Raw genomic sequence first — 18,968 nt, forward strand, 5'->3', positions numbered from 1 at the left:
AAGGAGGCAAATTGCTGGGAAGCAGAGGTTGAAGGATGGGGGCTGGCAGGTGGGTGGGCTTTGGCAAGATTCACTATATTAAGACACACAGACATTTCCACCCATTTTTTTGAGGGGGAAGTGCGTCTTATACTCTGAAAAATACAGTAGTTTAGTTTTTATACGTGGTTTATATATTTTTTCATTTCAGCAAAATTCAAAGTGATTAGAATTTTAGTTAATGTCTGATTATGAAACTTTAGGATACTTTCTTTTAAGTCTTCCCACTATTTATGATTTGCAGTTGAAGTTTTCTCTGTATGCCTTTACTATTTGTTTGGTGTGTGGTTTTGAATTAAAAACATATTTGATGCACTTAGTTTGGAATTCAGTTCATAAAGGGATTCCCAGTGAAGCCGTTCAGTTTTGTAGGCATCTGTTCAACATGAACCGATTTTTGTCACTTTTAGCTGGTGTTGTGTTTGTTTTTGTGCTGCATTTATATCTTAAGTTCATTTCAAGAGGTGCAATAATCTGTTAAATATGTAGCCTTTTTTACATTGACTGCTATTTCATTATTAATGAAATTCTGCAAAAACTGAGTGTCATCCAACGGTATCTTCCATGAATAAAAAACATGACTAAAGAAAGTGAGATGAGAAAGAAGCTATAGTTACAGAGGTCAATTGCTGCAAAAAAATAAAATAATGTTGAAAGAGACATGGTGATGATAGAATGGTTTGTTCAAATATTTTCTTAAAAGAACAAGGAATTTCAAAGTGATGTAAAATACAAAGAAGAAACAGTATGAAATCTTCAAATATAATAGCAAAGCTAAAATGAAAAAAAGAAAAAAAGATCATTTTACTAAGAAAACTTGATTTGTTTGAAATGATAAAGAACTGAGAGGATACTGAGGAGATTATGGCGATTAAAATGAGAAGTGACCATAGGGAGGGAGAGCGAATACTGGCTTCACAGTAAGAAAATATATTGTATATGTATTATACCCAAAATCTATCATTATACTTCTACACTCATGAGAGAAATGTAGATAGATTTGATTTAATGTACATGTTAAAGACTTCATTCAAAGGTGATTCAAAGTAGATACACTTTGGAATCAAAGCAATGATGATGATTATTTTTTTGCAATGGAAAATATTATTGTGAAAACATCATATTGGCTTCTTTTCTATAAATTGGTAATGGATCTGATTACAATTTATAAAATTCTCAGATGGAAAACCTGTGAACTATAGTCTAAAACATGAAATAGATGTTATCATATTTTGCTAAAATACAGCATACAATAAGAGTTAATTTGAATAATCAAACCAAATTAAAACTCTACTAAGTTTCTGAAAAGTGAAAAAGCCTTAAGAAAAATGTTATTTCTCAATATATTATAAGTGGCATAATCATTTGTGTGGTTTTTCTGATGCAGATTTAAAGTCTAGGCAGTTTTTCAAATTATGGAAATCCTTTTTTAGGTAGCCTGGTTTAGGCCATTTAAGATTTGAAGGTTAATATCAACATTTCAAATTGCAGTGAAGCAACAGCCAGTACACATCATACTATGATTGTGAAAAGAAAACATACAATGTTTTTGCCTTAATTTATTTTTTTGTTTTCAAGCATAATCCAAAGTATAGGTTTTATGTATTCAAAAGGGAGATTATTAAGAATATTGGCATTCATAGCTGGACCATGACTGTCTAGATCTGTGATGGCGAACCTATGGCACGTGTGCCAGAAGTGGCATGCAGAACCATCTATCTGGGCACACCAGCCGTCACCCATTGCTCTTCTAGCACTGGTCTTCCTGGGCACATGAGTGCCGGAAATTGTAAAACCAGCTCTCTGGTGCGCATGCGTGTGTGTGCTGGGAAGCTAAGCCTCTGGCTTCCAGCACGCACATGTGCACCAGTCATCTGGTCTTCATGCACACATGCGTGCCAGAAACTGGAAGACCAGGTGACCAGCATGCATGTGCACACCAGAAACTGGAAGCTCAGCTTCCTGGTGCGCACATGCATGTTAGGGAACGGCTCTTCCGGTTTCCAGCACTCCTGTGGGTGCGCACCAGGGAGCTGCTCTTTTGGTTTCTTGTGCACTCACATTTCAGCACTCAGTGCCGAAAAGGTTCGCCAACACTGCTCTAGTTGCTTAGTCCCAACAAACCTGTGTGCTCTGTCTTGGTCCTTAGGAGAAAAAATAGACACAATGAGATGAAACAAGCATTTACAGGAAACATGGTCAGTGGTAAGGGTTGCTGGAAAGTTTAGGTACATTACACAGGGAAATATGTTCTGATCTTCAAAGTCCTGTTTGAAAACTTAAGACAAAAGACATGTATCTTAAATACACATTCAGAGGGGTTTATTTGGGAAGTAATGGAACATGCTTTGTTATATATTCTTTTGCCACTGGTAGCATTTGTATACATCGGACTTCAGCAACTGTGATTCTCCAACCAGCCAATGATACTAACAATTTTAGGGAAATCAACAAATGGGGGAAATATCCATGAGGTACTGGAAACTGATACTTGACCTAGTGGGGGAATTTTTTGGACAGATATTGTAAGTGTATTTCTTAGCTTATTAGAAGCTTTTTATTCTGCATTTTACCAGCATACCATCTCATTTCCTCCTTTTTGCTTTTTCTCTCTGCAAAATACATTCTGTGTATTTTGAAGAAAAAAATCTTCTAAATACATTGTTTCCGGAATGTAACTGCAAATTGACTAGATTAAAAAACAACAATCTGCTTACAGAAAGTGCCTTCTACTCTTTGTAAGTTAACCTAGCAAGACTTTTTAAAAGGCAATTTCTTGAATGCTGGGGGAAGTGGGGTAATTTTCATTTGATGTCCACTAAAAAGAATGTTTACGTAATGCCACCAAATAATTATTACTATAAGAACCAGGCATCTTGATGCAAGTATATATATATATATGAAATTATGCCCTTTTCTTAGCAATGGTAATTGCTGTGAGAGCAACTAACAAAACAGCAATGAGCTGGTGTTTGCATTAAAAAGGCTTCTAAAAGACTTTTAAGGGGGAAATGCACCATTATTTTGCAGAGAAAATTGAAGCCTGACTGAATTTGCTTTCACTCAGTGTTCTAGCATTTGATAATCATATCGCTATATTAACAGTTAATGTTCACCATTTAAAATGCTTTTTTTAGTAGAAAACTAGCATTTATATGAAAAATCCTATTTGTTCTTTTTTCTATGAAGAAAATAGATGCTGAAAAATCGAAGAGCCTTTCTCCATTGTTAACCTGAAATACTATCCAAATATGCTGACAGGGTAATTGCTGTTCCCATTTACAGACACTGTTTGCCTCTATTGCCTCTGCTTGTGTTGTGTCATGCTTGTTTAAATAAATTGAATTTACTATTTAAATTCCCATTTTTGGGCAAGTGTTTATGTTTTTTGGGAAGCCATTTGTGTTTCTTGTTACTGTTAGAATTCAGGCTATGTTGCTTTAACTTTTTAACTTTTTAAATATTTTTACTGTTTTGGAGGTTATATCTGTTCTACAGTCCACCAGAATTACATAGTTGTAAAAAAATGTGAAAACATAATTTGAGTTCTTATTTATTAGGATCAACTATCCTAAATGTTCTCTATCATTGTCAGTTTTATGATTCCTTCATGCCGGTTCATTATGAATATACTCAGTTCCAAGGCAAATACTTCTGACCATTTATTCCCAAATAGAACTTGGCCTTGGAATAGGAATGTTACACAAATTGTTAACCATCAATACTTCAAATACCTTGAGTTTTGCCAAGTTAGTTTCACATTTACTGAAAGAGGGCTTGTGTTATGCTATTCTGTAAGCAAAATTAATTAGTTGGTAGTGACTTTTAATTATGGATTGGTTTTGTTTGTCCTGCTCTAAATAAGCTTCTTCATTAGTTAATAGCAATGTATAGTTGATAGAATGCCTAAATCATCCAAAAGGTAGATAGTTTGAGGATTCAACTCCAACTTTATTTGACATATTATGTCAAATATGAATATATTTCTGAATTCCGCTTATGATATTGTAGTATGGATTCAGCAAGAAAACACTGAATTGCAATATATTCCACTATTTTATTGGATCCCTGAACTAAGTAGCAGTTGATTGATTTCTACTTGTTTTTCATGAATATTTTTCTTTCATTTGGAAGTGGTGTGTGTGTGTGTGTGTGTGTGTGTGTGTGTGTGTGTGTGTAATTAATGCTTCTGCTTCCTATTTTCCCCATAATAATGGAGAATGACTGACCTAAAGTCACCAGCTGGTTTTTATGCTGAAGGGAGGCTAGAACTTACATTAGGTAACCTTTAAGACAAGGGAACATTTCAATAGGTAGCAGTTAGGTAAGAACATTTCAATAGGTAACAACCCATTTAGTTTAATTTTTAGATTTGGCACTCCCCCCCTCCCCCCTGAAACATACTGTATGTTTTACTAGACTACTGTATCAGACATAATTGTGCCAAAGTATCTGAATCTTCATGTTTCTTCTTGCAGGGAGGTATGTGTTGCTCTTTAATAACTAAGCTCTAAAATATTTTATTCTGCATGCTTCCTTGATTCAGTTTGATTGTATGCTGTAACAATTTGTTCTGTTGTGCCTTTGAAATCAACAAAGAACAAAAGAAACTCAAACCTGAATAAATGAATAAATTTGAAGGAATGAAGGAAAAAATGAAATTGTGGCATACATATGCTTTTTTAAATCCAAAATATGCTCATATAGTTTTAACAAAGGAGCTAGCTCATTGTTAGGTTGCTGCTGTATTAGCTGAGCATTATTCCTAAAGGCTTTCAAATATGGAACAGCATAATATAGTACCCAATATTTCTGTGAGAGAATTTGAAGACTTGGTATCAGGAATGGGAAGTAGGAGCAAACTCTTGCAGGGAATTTTCATAAAAGATTACAGAGTCTTGAGAACATGGAAAGCATGAGAAACAATACTACTTTCATTTTGTTTACTCTAAGATACAATATAAAGAACAGGCTTTGGTGTTTTGTTATTCCGCTTTACTTCAAACTGTAAAGGACATTCTGGAACCCCTTCCATGCCTATTTTTTTTCACAGTTAAAGGAGTGGTGGAGTGGGAAAAGAATAAACATTGCTGTAGAACCTTACAAGGACGGATCTATTATTCAGTACTTTGAGGTTAATACCATTTGGTCAAGTGTGTAAAATACATTATAAATATCCTTCAGTGATAACTGTGAGCTGTAAATAAAGTGAAAGGTAGGACATTGTAGGACTTGTAGCACTCTATATTTAAGGAATGTTATATAAAACAAAGGGGGAAATGCTATTTATCATTGGGATAATTGAAAATGAATTACTCTTGCACTACTAAGTATATGAATTAATGTGCATGTGGACTTGATGTCAAACCCTAGGAGACCCATTCTGTTCTTATATTCTCTGAGATAAATGAACAGTTATATTTTAATTTCCAGACCCCTGTTGAGCTAGCCACAATCCAAGTGGTTAATTAGAAATATTGGACTTTTTGAATTCAAAAACCATGTCCTTAAGGACATGGCCATATAGACATACTGTAAATGTTTTAGGTAACATATTATAAATCAGAGTATGGCATCAATGTAGATTGGATCTAGTCATAAACATGCTTAGTATAGCTGCTTTCACATTAATTGAGCAAAATTTTCATGATTAATTTGAGGCATACAAATTATGCATAGATCAAAACAATAATCATTTTTGCAATTATTCCTTTAACATTTCTGAACAGAAGTATTTTTACTATAATGAGCACTATATTTTTCAATCAACCTCTTAATGTACCAATAAAATGCAGAAATTTTGAATGAGTTACACAGCACTCTAGAGTAGAAATGGAAGTTGGTAGGGGAATTGTTCTATCAGTCAATAAGATGTATCAAGCAGAGTTCATTCTTTGCAAGAGCTCAGTAATTGTGCAATCATTCTATTGTGGGGAGGGGAGGAATCATTATAGCTATATGGTTACAGATTGCAAGAAAGACCACCCACTGACTTAATTGAAAGGCCATCTTCAAACTTTTTTCCTGCCTAAATATTTTTATATTTTTTATGTTTTATATATAATAAACTCTGCTTTGTAGTAGTGAACATTTGGTAAATTTCTTGTATCCTGTAGAAAATGTAGACAAACCATTCTAGGAGTTCAAATAAAGATTCGACAGTTGCAACTAGTGAAGTACTACAGTAGCAGCTGTTGTTATATGATGTAGCACTGCACTTCTTTCTCACGAAGAATATAAGTAGAATGTGGCTACACCATGCCACATACATCAGAAAGATCCATATCAACTTCTTCTGAATATCTAGCTGGTAAAATTATGGGGAAAAGTACCTATGACCTCTGGGGCCACCGATCATCTCTATTGGAGATCATCATATTCAGAATAACTTTGAGTTGAGATCAGATTCCTTTGGGAGAGATGTAAAAGCAGAAAATAGGATTGAACATTCTTGCCCTACTTACACAGTGAGTCACATATCCGTCTCAATGCAGTGTAGCAATTTGTTACCCATAGATTTATTCTAAAGCTCATATAAAATGATGCATTAGGTAAACTTTCAGAGGTTTACCTGCCGGCTTGTACTTGCAACTTCTTGCTGGCTTGCCCACTGTCTTTCTTCCTGCAAACTTCTCACAAGCCAATCAAAAGGGGAAACTGGCAGGAGTTCTAGGGAGGAAGGGAGCAAAGAAAGAAAGATTCCCAACACTTACTGACATTTTCCCACAAGGAAAGTCAATGGAAGCTGCCTGGGAGTCTCAAGTCATTCCTGCTCCTGCTGCTTGTTTACTTATTTGTTTGTTTGTTTATTTAGCACGCCTGCTATAGTCATTCTGTGTTTTAGGTTTAAGTAAGAAAATATATTTGAAATGATACCTTAACACACTCGCTGCGTCACGTGGCCGTCATGTGATGTATCACGATGTTTTTCCCCTTTGCAGACTGGGTGGGTGTGGCCTTCGTGTGATGTATCCAGGCTTCTGGCCGCCAGTTTGACCCCTCCTGCTTTAACAAATCATAGGTAGCTTAACTTATTTGTTTTTGATTGTTAGAATTTATATTAAACGTCACAGAACACAGCTGCACTTTAAGATGGCTTTTTACTTTTCAAGGACCTTTTCAAGGTGAAATCTATCTGCTGAATAATTTGATTTCTGTGTTATTAAAAAATGTGAAAGAGGAAAAGAGCTGTGTGGCAGTTGAAGTTCTTATATCAACTGTGAAGCCCTTTCCTTTTTCTTGACTTAATATAGCACATTAAACCTGAATTAAAACTTGTAATGCTGATTGATTTTATTAGTCTTATAAATGGAGGGGAAAAAGCGGGAGGCATACCATTTCAACCTTCACTTGACTTTGACTTAAAGCTTTTTAAACGGCTGAATTGCCTCCTATCTTATCTGGAAGACAGGCTTGCCCAATGCAGATTAATTAAGCAGTGGTCAAGAGTTACACTGAAAGTTTTTTTAATTTCTCTTTTTCTGGATGTAACTAATTAAGTAGTTATAACAAAAATATAATTATTTCATTTTTATATAAGTCATAAATATTATTATGACTTACATAGGCAGGCTTCATTTTTCTGATTTCAGCCATACTCTGAAGTTAAGCTGAAGTCATAAATAAATATGGAAATACAGATAATAGCAAATAAATGTATTGTGGAAGAAATAATATTCTGAGATAATAAAATACTTACTCTTCATGAAAATGTATAATTTTCCAGTAGAATTGAGGAAGGGGTTACACGTGGTTTTAGTCACAGCCTGATTGGTCCATAGACTGAGGGAAATTTCAATAATATTCCGCCATTCCCCATTGGCTCCCAGTTTTCTCTCAGTCTTTTGATCCAAGCACTGCTTTGGCTCCTAGGTAGGAAATTTACAAAAATATTCTTAAACTTGCTGAAATTAACTTGCTGAAATTCATTGACTCTGATTTGACTAATTGGATAATCTAAATTACTCAAATTATCTCAGCTGTTGCCCCTTTCTGTCTCGTGCAAGGTAGGAGAGCCAGTTGGGTGCTGCGCCTCCTACTCTTAGGGCCAGGGGCCCTGTCCGATTCGTGGGCCAGCGGGGATGACAGGCTTCAAGGCGCAGCTTTGCAGGAGCTAGATTGCAATGGAGATTGAGAGCCGGCAAAATTACAGCATGCCTAGGCTAAAGGGAGAACGAGCCGCACAAAGGCAAACCACAGCTTTTTTCCTGGTGCTGGGAGTCTCCTTGTGATGATTGAATATGCTGCCTTTCTGCCACTCTGAAATTGCCCGAGCACAATTTAACAGCTGAACTGGTAAGCACGAGCTGCGGCCTTTAAAAGGCAAGCCACTGCCACTTGTAGGCTCTCGGCAGCGCAATCGGAACCTCTGGGGCCATTTTGAAGCAACTACATGGAGGCAGCCATTTCCAGATATCTCATGGTTGGACACTCCGGTCTCTGCATCGCGGCCATGATCGATGCCAGCAGGTCATTATCTGGACAGACTCCTCTCAGCTCCGGAGCCTACACTGGCCTTGATTACTTCTGACACATGAGTGGCAACAATGGCAGCAACAAGGTCTGAGCTTCCACAGGCCCCATCAGAGGCTCCAAGTGAGGTCAGAGAAGGGGAATTTGACAGGCCCAGAACCTCTATGCCCTCAGCCGACCAACGCCCTTCCAGAGCCATGACCAGGGATGAGCTTAGGCACCAGCGGGCTCTAGAAAAGAGAATTGCTAGGGCAGAAAAGTAGGCCCAGTCCACTAGGCCCAACTCTGCCAGCAGATCCAGATCTCCTATGAGGCCCTAATCTCTCCACTCTGGTTCACTTCCTAGAAGATTCAGCCCATCTTCCCCTTCCCCTTCAGTCTCTCCTGCTAGATCCCACAGGCACTCCAGGCAGGAAGTTTTTCCTTCCCTTTCCATCTCCCCGAGAGCCATCAGCGGTGATGAAGGGAATCCCCTGGAGGGCCCCTCTAGGACCTACCATGTTTCTTCAGGGTTAGCTCCCCAGGAGCCTCCAGTTCCAGGTCCATCACAAGATGACCTTGAAGACCTGGATCTCCTTCCTGAAAGTATTATGGCTCATCTCTACAGCCATAACAAGGGGCATTGCCACAGGTCTGTCCCAGAGAGAAAAGGCATCACAGAATGGCAGGGCCCCAGTGGATCACCAGGGTCAAGCTTCCTCCTGTTTCTCATAGGCAGCACCACGTTAGGCCCCCTTCCCCTTCCATGGTTAGTGAAGGTTCCATTTTGGGGGAGGAGGCTCATTAGAACATGGGGTTTTCGGAGGATGAGGACTCAGTTCCTCCTGACCCTCCAGCCTTTCCTGGGCTTTTTCCACAACACTGAGCTGTAAGCCATAATCATCACAATTATGACAAATCACGGCTTGAACTATCTTGCTTTGCATGTAATGAGTCTATCTCATATATTAGTTTCACCTTTTAAGTTGCATTACTGAAATAAATGAACTTTTACACGATATTCTAATTTTTTGAGTTTTACTTGTATATCACATTTAAAATATTACAAACACATGGATTAGTTTGAAGTTGAATATTCAGCTTTTATTTTCTAAATTTGTGCAGATATTTAAGACAGTAGGAATGAAGCATTAAACAGAAGAACAAGTTGGTAATAACCATATCCACTCTATTTGTTGCACTTGGTGTCTGCAAAACATCTGCTGATGCTGGGGAAAAACAAATGAGTCAAATACCTTAGCAATTCTAAGTAGCTTGTTGAACAGTAATTCTTTAAATAGTTTGGCAGAGGATTCCTCCATTTCCTGTATAGCATTAGAGATTATCTTGATTGACCCTGGCAGTACATTTCTGTCCTCATTTTCCCTAGAAATTTTCAGTAAACAACAGATCAGGTATAAAAAAAATACTTTATTTGGAAATTACACAAAAAACCTCTTTGATGTTCTTTTTTCAACAAAGTAAGAATGGATTTTTTAAAAATAAAAATTGTTTTCATATTGACTATTATGTGTCATCAATTCATTGTTGATTCTGGACTTTCTGACAGTTTCCCTGCACTAAGTATTGGCGTTATTGCTGTTTCTATTCCTTTTATGTCATGGATATATCATTCTAAACCTGCATCGCAATGCCCATTTTCTATGCTGACAGTGTACAGCTTGGGAAGGGAAGAATTGCAGCACTGTGTCCAGACATAGAATGAATTGACTTAACCAATTGTTTGTGCTACATTATCAAGAAGAGTCTCTTGATACTCCTAGAGTCTCTTGATAGTGGTAGAGTCCAAAGGATGTCTGAAGTTTCGAGTAACATGGGATGTCCGTATTTGGATTAATAAATTTAATGTGTTTGTAATGGGCTATAATGAAATTATGATCTATGGTTTTTATCAATTTCATTGAATTAAGGGAAAAACTACATGTGTAAAGTTAGTAATTATGTAGCTTGCAAATACTCTGAGAAACTTGTAGTCTGTTAGACGCGAAGTTATTTAAAACAATACTTTTACAAAGCAAGACAGTTGTAAACCATAGATTAATTGAACTGTCCAAGATCTGAGATGTTCTTCTGAACCATGTTTCCATTTCTTATGACAAGCCAACTTGTTCTCATTAATGATGGTACACATTTGCATATTGATGGAACATTACTTTTGCCTAGATTCATGATGATGACATGGTCAACCATAAAATTTTAATCAATCAAAGATATGCCTGAACATAGTATATTCTGAATTATGTAATATTCAGAGATTCTTTATTAAATACATTTGGAAACTATAATGTTGCTTACTGTCTTTGGAATATACAGTATTTCTACTCCATAACATTCTCCTGTGCGCTGCTTGGAGACTCCATGCATGGGTATAACTTCTATCTATCTGCCCAGAGACTGAGTTTAAATTGTTTGGACACACCTCCTTGGCTTGACTGGTTTCAGTTTTCTTAACTCAGTCTAGTCCAAAGGCACACATTCTTCATTCTCTCTCGCTCTACTGAGCAAATAAACAAAACTATACTTCAGTTTATGAGGATTCTGCAAGGATTCTTCAAGCAGATCAGCAGGATTCAGGCAGGAGCCCCCTTCTCTGATTGGAGGGCTATGCGGTTTTAGTGACCTTCGGACAGCTGTTGCCCGAGGTAAGGAACGGCTGAAGCAAGTGAAGTGGGAACTCTGCCTTGTGGTTGGGACTACTCAGCCACTTAGGTGCAGCTGTTCCTTCTGCTTTACACTTTACCATTCAAAGTGTCAGAGTGACGGTTTAGGCAGTGATGGCCTTGAACTGATTGCCCTTGGAGCTATCCTCCCCCCCCTACACACACACACATACACACCAGCAAGGCTGAACAGAGCCCTAGGGAGCTCCTAAGCAGCTGTAGACATACATAGCAATACCCCCAATTCCTAGTCCTGAGATCACTATCCAAGAACCTGGTTACATCCCAGGGCTCTGGGGTTCCCCTTGGATAGTCACTCCTTTTCGCTTTTATTTCAGCATGGTGGTTCAACATCTGAAGAGATCGTGTCCTTTATCCAGTGGCGCATTGCATCTTCCTCATGGCTGACAATAGACCAAGCACTAGCTAGGCTAAGGCCAAGTCTTCTCATAAGAGATCATCTACTGCTCCTGATAACGCATTTATCTAGGCGTCAGAAGGCATTGGAAAAGCAGTTTGCCAAAAACCTCAATGCACCAAGCTAGTACTTCTGCATCTGCTTTGGCCCCTTCTCCTCTGCAAAGTAGGGAGAGATGTGATCTCGCTCCAGATTCCCTTCCTGGACCTCCAGTGTTACAGGCAGCTTGTTTTGAAGACACCTTTGCCCCATTTGATTGCCCCTGCAGCTGGGGGAAGTTTAGAAGAGCCATCCTGAGCACACTTGGCCTCGGCACCCGCTCCCCAGCAGAGGGTCTCTGCCCTCCAGCGGCCCCAAGCACCAGTCTCACTCAGGAAATCTGTGACTACATATCTGAGGCCATTGTTCAAGGGTTTGGCTGCATTCCAGCACAGAAGTCAACGGGCCTTGTTTCCATCTGAACCACCTGTTAACAGGTACGATCCAGCTGTTGGGAACAAAGCCGCCTTCACCGGTCTGTTCACCCCATCCCTGTTTAAGTCTCCTGTATAAGGCTACAGCCATAACTAATTTGGGTGGGGCAGGAAGCTCTGCTCCCCTTAGGGAACCTCAAGACCTAGTGAATGGCTGTTCATTGAGCTATCTACTGATTAGGAGAACATTCCTTCTCCTCATTTATTTAGGGACGTCATCCAGCACCAATGGGCTCAGCCAGGCTCAGTCACTTCTAGTGGATCTGACAGGCGTCTTTATACTGTGGCTCCTGAATTGGAAGAGCTGTTTGAATGGCCAAGGTTGATGCCTCCATAACAGGTCTTACGTCTTTGGCCATCATTCCCTCCAACTTCATGAAGGGTCTGAAGGTAGAAGATAAAAAGACGGAAACCTCTTTCAGCAAAACTCACCTAGCATCCGCATGGGCTATCAAGGCATCTATAGCAGCCTCATTCTTTAATAGGGCTTCCCTACTCTGGCTCCACCAACTGTTAGCTAGGGTCCAACCTGAGAACACTAGGCTCCACCAGGACATTAACAAATTAACAGCAGCTGAATTTTTGGCTGACGCCACCTTGAATGCTGCCAAATTTACCTCTAGGGCCTTGGCTTCTAATGTTACATCTCATCAGCTCGCCTGGCTTCACCACTAGCAGGCTGACATGTGTTCAAAATGGCATTTGGCATTGGTTCCCTTCAAGAGAGGCAACCTTTTTGGGGACACTCTAGATCCAGTCCTCATTGAGACAAAGGATAACAAGAAAATCTTACCTTCCAGCTATAGAAGAGCAGACTGCAGGTCCACTCCTTATTCTCATATGCAGTCATTTCGACCTGCTGACATTGGGTTGCCTACCCCCCAGCTGACCATCCCCAGGACAATGCGCCTTTTAGGATAGAGGCAGGCAGCAGCCCTACTCCAGGCAACCTTTCCAGGGGGGAGCAGTAACAGGCCCTTCCAAAAATCCAACTGACCCAGTTAGGCATTCCCATTGGTGGTTATCTGCAATTGTTCACGACTCAGTGGGGAAAAACTACCACAGTTGCGTGGGTCCTGCAGACAGTGAGACTGGGGCTCACCTTAGACTTTCTCTCCCCTCCCCTCATTACTTTATCCATTGTCCTACCTCAAGGAATCCCTTCAAACAGGGTCTCATTGAGGCAGAAATTCACCACCTATTGGATACCAGGGTGATAGAACCGGTTCCAAGGGGTCATAAAAGGACAGGATTCTATTCAACCCTGTTCCTTGTGCCGAAGAATGTAGGGTGTGTGGGGGATGGAGATGATCTTGGATCTGAAGAGCTTGAATGTACACATAGCATACAAATGTTTCAAAATGCAATCCCTTTGGTCCATCTTTGCTTGCATTTGAGAAGGAGACCTCCTCACTTCCATAGACCTCAAGGAGGTATACTTGCATGTTCCCATCCGCTCATCCCACAGGAGGTTCCTGAGGTTATGTGGACCATTACTATCAGTACAGAACCCTTCCATTTGGCTTCTCATTGGCTCCCAGGACCTTCACCATTGGTGGAGCTGATCGGTGATTGCAGCCGATCTCAGGTCTGTCCCAATACATCTGCAATATTACCTGGATGACATATTGATCCAAATCATCCTATCACCGTGCAATGCAAGATCTGCACATCACACTCTGGACATAGCATGGGTGTTGCATTTAGGGTTCCCGAGGCTGAAGATGAAAGGAATGTCCACTCACGGATAGCTGAATCAACCAAAGTTTATTGAGCATCCAGAATTAACATGAGAATCCACAGCAAACTTATTAATCATGAAACATCATTCTTATAGTGTTTTCAGCCTCTTTGAGCTCTACGTATTATCTCATTATTGGCTAATAAGTCTCCAAGGCACAATAATTGGTTAGTCCTTACATCATTGGTGTTCGTGAGAATGTTCACGTTATAATAGCTAAGTAAATCAAGTATTATCAAATAAGTGAATAAAATGTTGCAGGTTATACTTTGTATCATCCCGTGTCCTCGAACATCCCTGGGAACACTGCAAGAGCAAAGATTAGCTGACAGGCAAATATTTTCTGCAGATTGATGCAGTTTCTACTTACACGTGTAACCTCAGTTCTAAGGACCATCCAGATGATTCACTGTAAAAACCCTACATTTCCTCTCTTTTTGTTTTTAATGACGATAAAAGAGATTTTTCAAGAGCATGCATTTGAATCATATTCAAAGTAGGTGCAGGAGACTTACGAAACATAGCAAAAAACATAGCAAAAAATGAAGGAACACATTGCATACAACAACAGCAAAGTATAAGTAATACAATTATGCTCACACCATAGAAAAACAATTGTTTTAACCAAGAAATATTAGGTAACCAGCTAGTTAACCAATCAAAAGGAGAAAATTCATAATGTACATTATTTTTTATAGAAGCTTGTAAATTAGCTAATTCATCTTCAATAGTTCTATTAAGTGAATGAAAATGCACAGCACAAGCACGTTGACCAACTAAAGTGCAAAATCCACCTTGACGAGCTAGCAAATAGTCTATAGCAAAACGTTGTTGCATTAAATCTTGATTAAGTTCTTCAATTTCATTTTGCAAGTCTCTAATAATTGCAGCAGTAGCATTAATAGATTTCTCCAATCGGCATGTAAGACCTAAAATAGAATGTCTATTTTCTTGAGTTAATATTCCTGGGTATGATCCCAAAGAAATAGTTCCAGTTATTGCTCCAACTACTGCACGTCCAAAAGTATGCAATGAAGAAAATTGAGTATCAATAATAACTTCATCAGAACATTTTGATCCCAAGGCTGCACGTCTTTTTCTAGTTGGTAAATTTCCATAAGCACCCACTTGTACAGGTAACGACAAATATCCAATGGCAGCACATTGATAGTTTTGAGGGTGTACGTTAGTTGCATATTTGTCAAAGAAAAACCACATTGTAGGATCTTTCAATTGCCATCCAGCACAGATTGATCCACCTGTGTCAGTATTAGAAAAAACAGTTTGAAAAATAGGAAAATTTTCAGGATACATTTCAGGTATGATGTTATGACCTTGTGATGTTTTAATAGTACCCCATAACCAATATTTTTGAGTACAATAACTATAATTCCCTACTTTATCTAAAATACGTTTAGCTTTTGAGTAATCAGACCATTGATTAAACCAATTATGACGAGCATAACAACAAAAACATAAGCCTCTAGTAAATTGGTTAATGCGAATATACTTCCATCTAACTGAATTTAATTCATTTGGAGGAGTAGAAAATAGCCAAGAAGAAGAAATATGTTGAAGTTGCGAAACAATGAAAGCAGAAGAATTAATTAGATTAGGAATAAAAGCAACTTGACCAAGAGCCATAGGATGTTCATAATATAAAGTTATATTATGACCATGAATCAAAAACATATATTGAGCGTGACGAATCCAAAGATTAGGACTAAGAGGAAGAGCAAGAGTTGTTTCCGAGTTAGTAAAAACCGGAAAGGAAAAGAAAAAGAGAAAACAACACATGAGAAAAAAGGATTTTTTCAATTGATGTTGATCTTCAAGGTGATTCCAAGGCAATATTGGAGGACGTTGCATCCTTGGATCTATCATTTGTTTTTCCATGATAAGGACGAACACACCGGCCTGGAATCCACACAGCTTGCTTTGTTTGCAAATCCTCAACTGCAGCGTAACCTCGTCCCCAGGTTATAAGTTTTGTAGGTCCACGCCAGGCAGGATCAGGAAGTTGACGAAAAAGCACCAAAGGACGTGCCACAGGATCCTGAATATGAAAATGTAAATTCACTGGGAGGTCTGAAAAGGAATCTAGAAAAGTTAAGTAATTCCACGCATAAAGAGCAATAGAGATCAAATTTTGAATTTTTCTCAAATTGAAAGGACCAGATTCAGATTTTACCAACTTAGTTAATGTGGCTTTGAATGTACGATGAGCTCGCTCAATTATAGCTTGCCCTTGAGAATTGTAAGGAATTCCATGTATCAATTGAATGTTCCATTGTTGACAAAAAGAATTAAAGTCCTTGCTAGTATACGCAGGACCATTATCAGTTTTTAATTGAATTGGTCGTCCCATTACGGAAAAAGCAGAAAGACAATGAGACATGGCATCAAAGGTGCGCTCATGTCTAGCAGCAGTGACCCACAAAAAATGAGAATATGTATCAATGGATGCATGTAAATAAATGTATGGTTTAAAGGTAGCAAATTGTGTAACATCCATTTGCCAAATTTGATTAGATTTTGTTCCTCGAGGATTTACTCCCATAGGAAAAGGAACAGCAAATTGTTGACAAGAAGTACATCCTCGAACAATGTCACGAGCCTGAGGCATTGGAACAGAAAATTGTTTAGCCAAAGATTTAGCATTTTGATGAAAATATGAATGACTAGCAACAGGATCTGAAAAAAGAGTTGTGACTTCTTTGAGAGTCTCATCAGCTCGTCTATTTCCTTCCGTCAAAGGATTTTGAAAAGGAGAATGGCTCCTAATGTGCTCAACATATAAAGGAAAGACACGTGCTTCCAAAACATGTTTTAAAGATAAAAATAAAGACAAAAGATTAACGTCAAGAGAAACAGCACAATAAGCATAAGGAAGAGATTGCATTGCAAGAAAAACATATTTGGTATCAACAATCAAGTTAATAGGTTGATCAGAAAATAATCTCAGAGCCAAAATAACAGCTGCCAACTCAGAACGTTGGGCAGATGTCTGAACAGAAGTGAATTTAGAAAACCATTGTTGACCATCCGTCCAAACCACAACTCCACGAGTGGGTGATCCGTCTGTGAAAATTGTTAATGCTTCAGGAAGAGGAGAACGAGTAAAAATAGAAGAAAATGAAAGATTCAATGTATTTGTAATAACTATTCTAGGATCTTTAGGTAAAGAATATTGAATATCACCAAGGTAATTGGAAAATGCAATTTGATATGAATCAGAAATGGTCATCAAATGTTCATGTTCAAGTTTAGTACGAGTGAAAGCTATTCCATCCAGGTCATGACCTATTAATTGCAAAGATCTTCGTCGTGCTTTCATAATCAATTCTTCTAAAGCCTGTTGATAAGGAAAAATGTTTCTAGGAGGAGAAGCAGACAAATTCAACCATTCATGAATATGAATCACTTTTTCATCCAAAATAGAATAAAGACATCCAGTAGGTAAAGGTGATGTAGGAAGAATTGCTAACCACAACTTTTTGGTTATAGTAGCAATTCTATCAACATATCCCAATTTAAATTTATTTAGAATTTCTTGGAGACATTTCTTTTGCAAAACAGTAAGTGAAACCAAATCTCCAGGTTTTTTGGAACCTTTTAATAGAGAGAAAAGAGGTAACATTTCTCCTGTAGAAATTTTAAAATATGGACGAGCCCAATTGATTGTACCTAAAAGTTTTTGCCACTGAACCAAAGTGTATGAAGATTGCACCTTAAGTTCAGGTAAGATAGGAATGGAAGAAGATTGTAAAACTTTAAAACCTAAATAAGAATATGGTTCAGAACGTTGTATTTTTTCAGGAGCTATAAAAAGCCCTCTGCTTGCTACAATGGTAGTCAATTGTTGTAGCACTTGTTCTTCATCAAGATTTTCACCTGCGATTAAAATATCATCCATATAATGGAAAATAAGATAAGAAGGAAATTGATCACGAAAAGGTTGTAAAGCTTGATCCACAAAATATTGACAAATAGTAGGAGAATTTAGCATACCTTGTGGTAAGACACACCATTGAAATCTTTGTGTAGGCTGACTATTATTTAAAACAGGCACAGTGAATGCAAATTTTTCTCTATCCTGTGACTGCAAAGGAATGGTGAAAAAACAATCCTTCAAATCCACAACTAATAATTTATAAGACTGTGGGATTAAATTAGGATTAGGAAGACCACATTGTAAAGGTCCCATTGGTTGAATACATTCATTTATTTTTCTAAGATCAGATAAAAATCTCCATTTTCCACTTTTCTTTTTAATAACAAAGACAGGGGTGTTCCATGGACTAGTAGAAGGTTCAATATGGCCAGCAGCCAATTGCTCCTGTACCAAGGAATGCAAAGCAATCAATTTTTCAGAAGATAGAGGCCATTGCTCAATCCAAACAGGTGTAGAACAAAGCCATTTAAGAGGAAGCGCCATCATCCAAAATCAAATGAGCATTAAGAAGAGAAAGAAGGTCCCTACCCCAAATATTAGTATGAATATCTAAAATGTAAGGATGTAAGGATACAGACTTACCAGCAGAGGTCGTGATGGCTATGGAATGAATGCTTTGCCAAGCATTTGTAGACCCACCAATGCCCCACAAGGAATTAACATCACGTTTAGGCCATTGGACAGGCCACTGTAAAAGTGAGATGACAGTAACGTCGGCTCCTGTGTCCAACAAACCTTGAAACGGTTGCTTATTAAGATACAAAGTAAGAAGTGGTCTATGAGAATTAATAGACTGCAAGAGGCCTATAGAAGTAAGAGTAGAACCAAATCCAGAATCACCACGATTTCCAATACCTGGGTTAGGTATTTTATAGGGAAGCAAAAGAAGTTGTGCTACAGAAGATCCTTTAGGAAGAAATTGTGGAATGTTAACCCAAATTTGCATAAGAATCACTCCAGTGTAATCAGAATCAATAACTCCTGGAACCACAAAACATCCCAATTTATGAGCAGAAGAACGTGGTAAGATGATGCCAACCAAACCAGAAGAAAGAGGACCAGTGTATTGAGAAGCAACCAATTTTACTTCTAAAGGAAATTTAAAATCCAAATCAGCTTGAGTAATTAAATCGATCCCAGCACTACCTGCTGTGGCTGAGGAAGCGCTAGAGAGGGAGGAGGAACAAGAGAGGGGGGAGGAAAACTCACA

The 18,968-nt window shown here is 38.4% G+C and overlaps 2 protein-coding genes across 3 annotated transcripts in view; one reads left to right on the forward strand and one right to left on the reverse strand.

The window, feature by feature from the left end:
• The window catches only part of ALCAM (activated leukocyte cell adhesion molecule), a 119,424-nt gene that overhangs the window by 26,518 nt on the left and 73,938 nt on the right, over positions 1–18,968 (forward strand). The window lies entirely within an intron of this gene.
• LOC148044356 (uncharacterized) lies at positions 13,775–16,419 on the reverse strand. Its single transcript, XM_087721400.1, has one exon. It carries the CDS (start codon positions 15,697–15,699, stop codon positions 14,224–14,226), a length of 1,476 nt encoding a protein of 491 aa, XP_087577526.1. The 5' UTR covers positions 15,700–16,419; the 3' UTR covers positions 13,775–14,223.

The sequence above is a fragment of the Thamnophis sirtalis genome, unplaced genomic scaffold (genome assembly GCF_051295495.1).
Source record: "Thamnophis sirtalis isolate CommonGarterSnake01/CBP01778 unplaced genomic scaffold, rThaSir2_p1.2 scaffold_8, whole genome shotgun sequence".
In the NCBI taxonomy this organism is placed as follows: Eukaryota; Metazoa; Chordata; class Lepidosauria; order Squamata; family Natricidae; genus Thamnophis; species Thamnophis sirtalis.

Bases quoted from the DNA above. Each gene is read 5' to 3' on its own strand.
- LOC148044356 (XM_087721400.1), bottom strand. From the start codon at position 15,699: ATGGAAAAACAAATGATAGATCCAAGGATGCAACGTCCTCCAATATTG.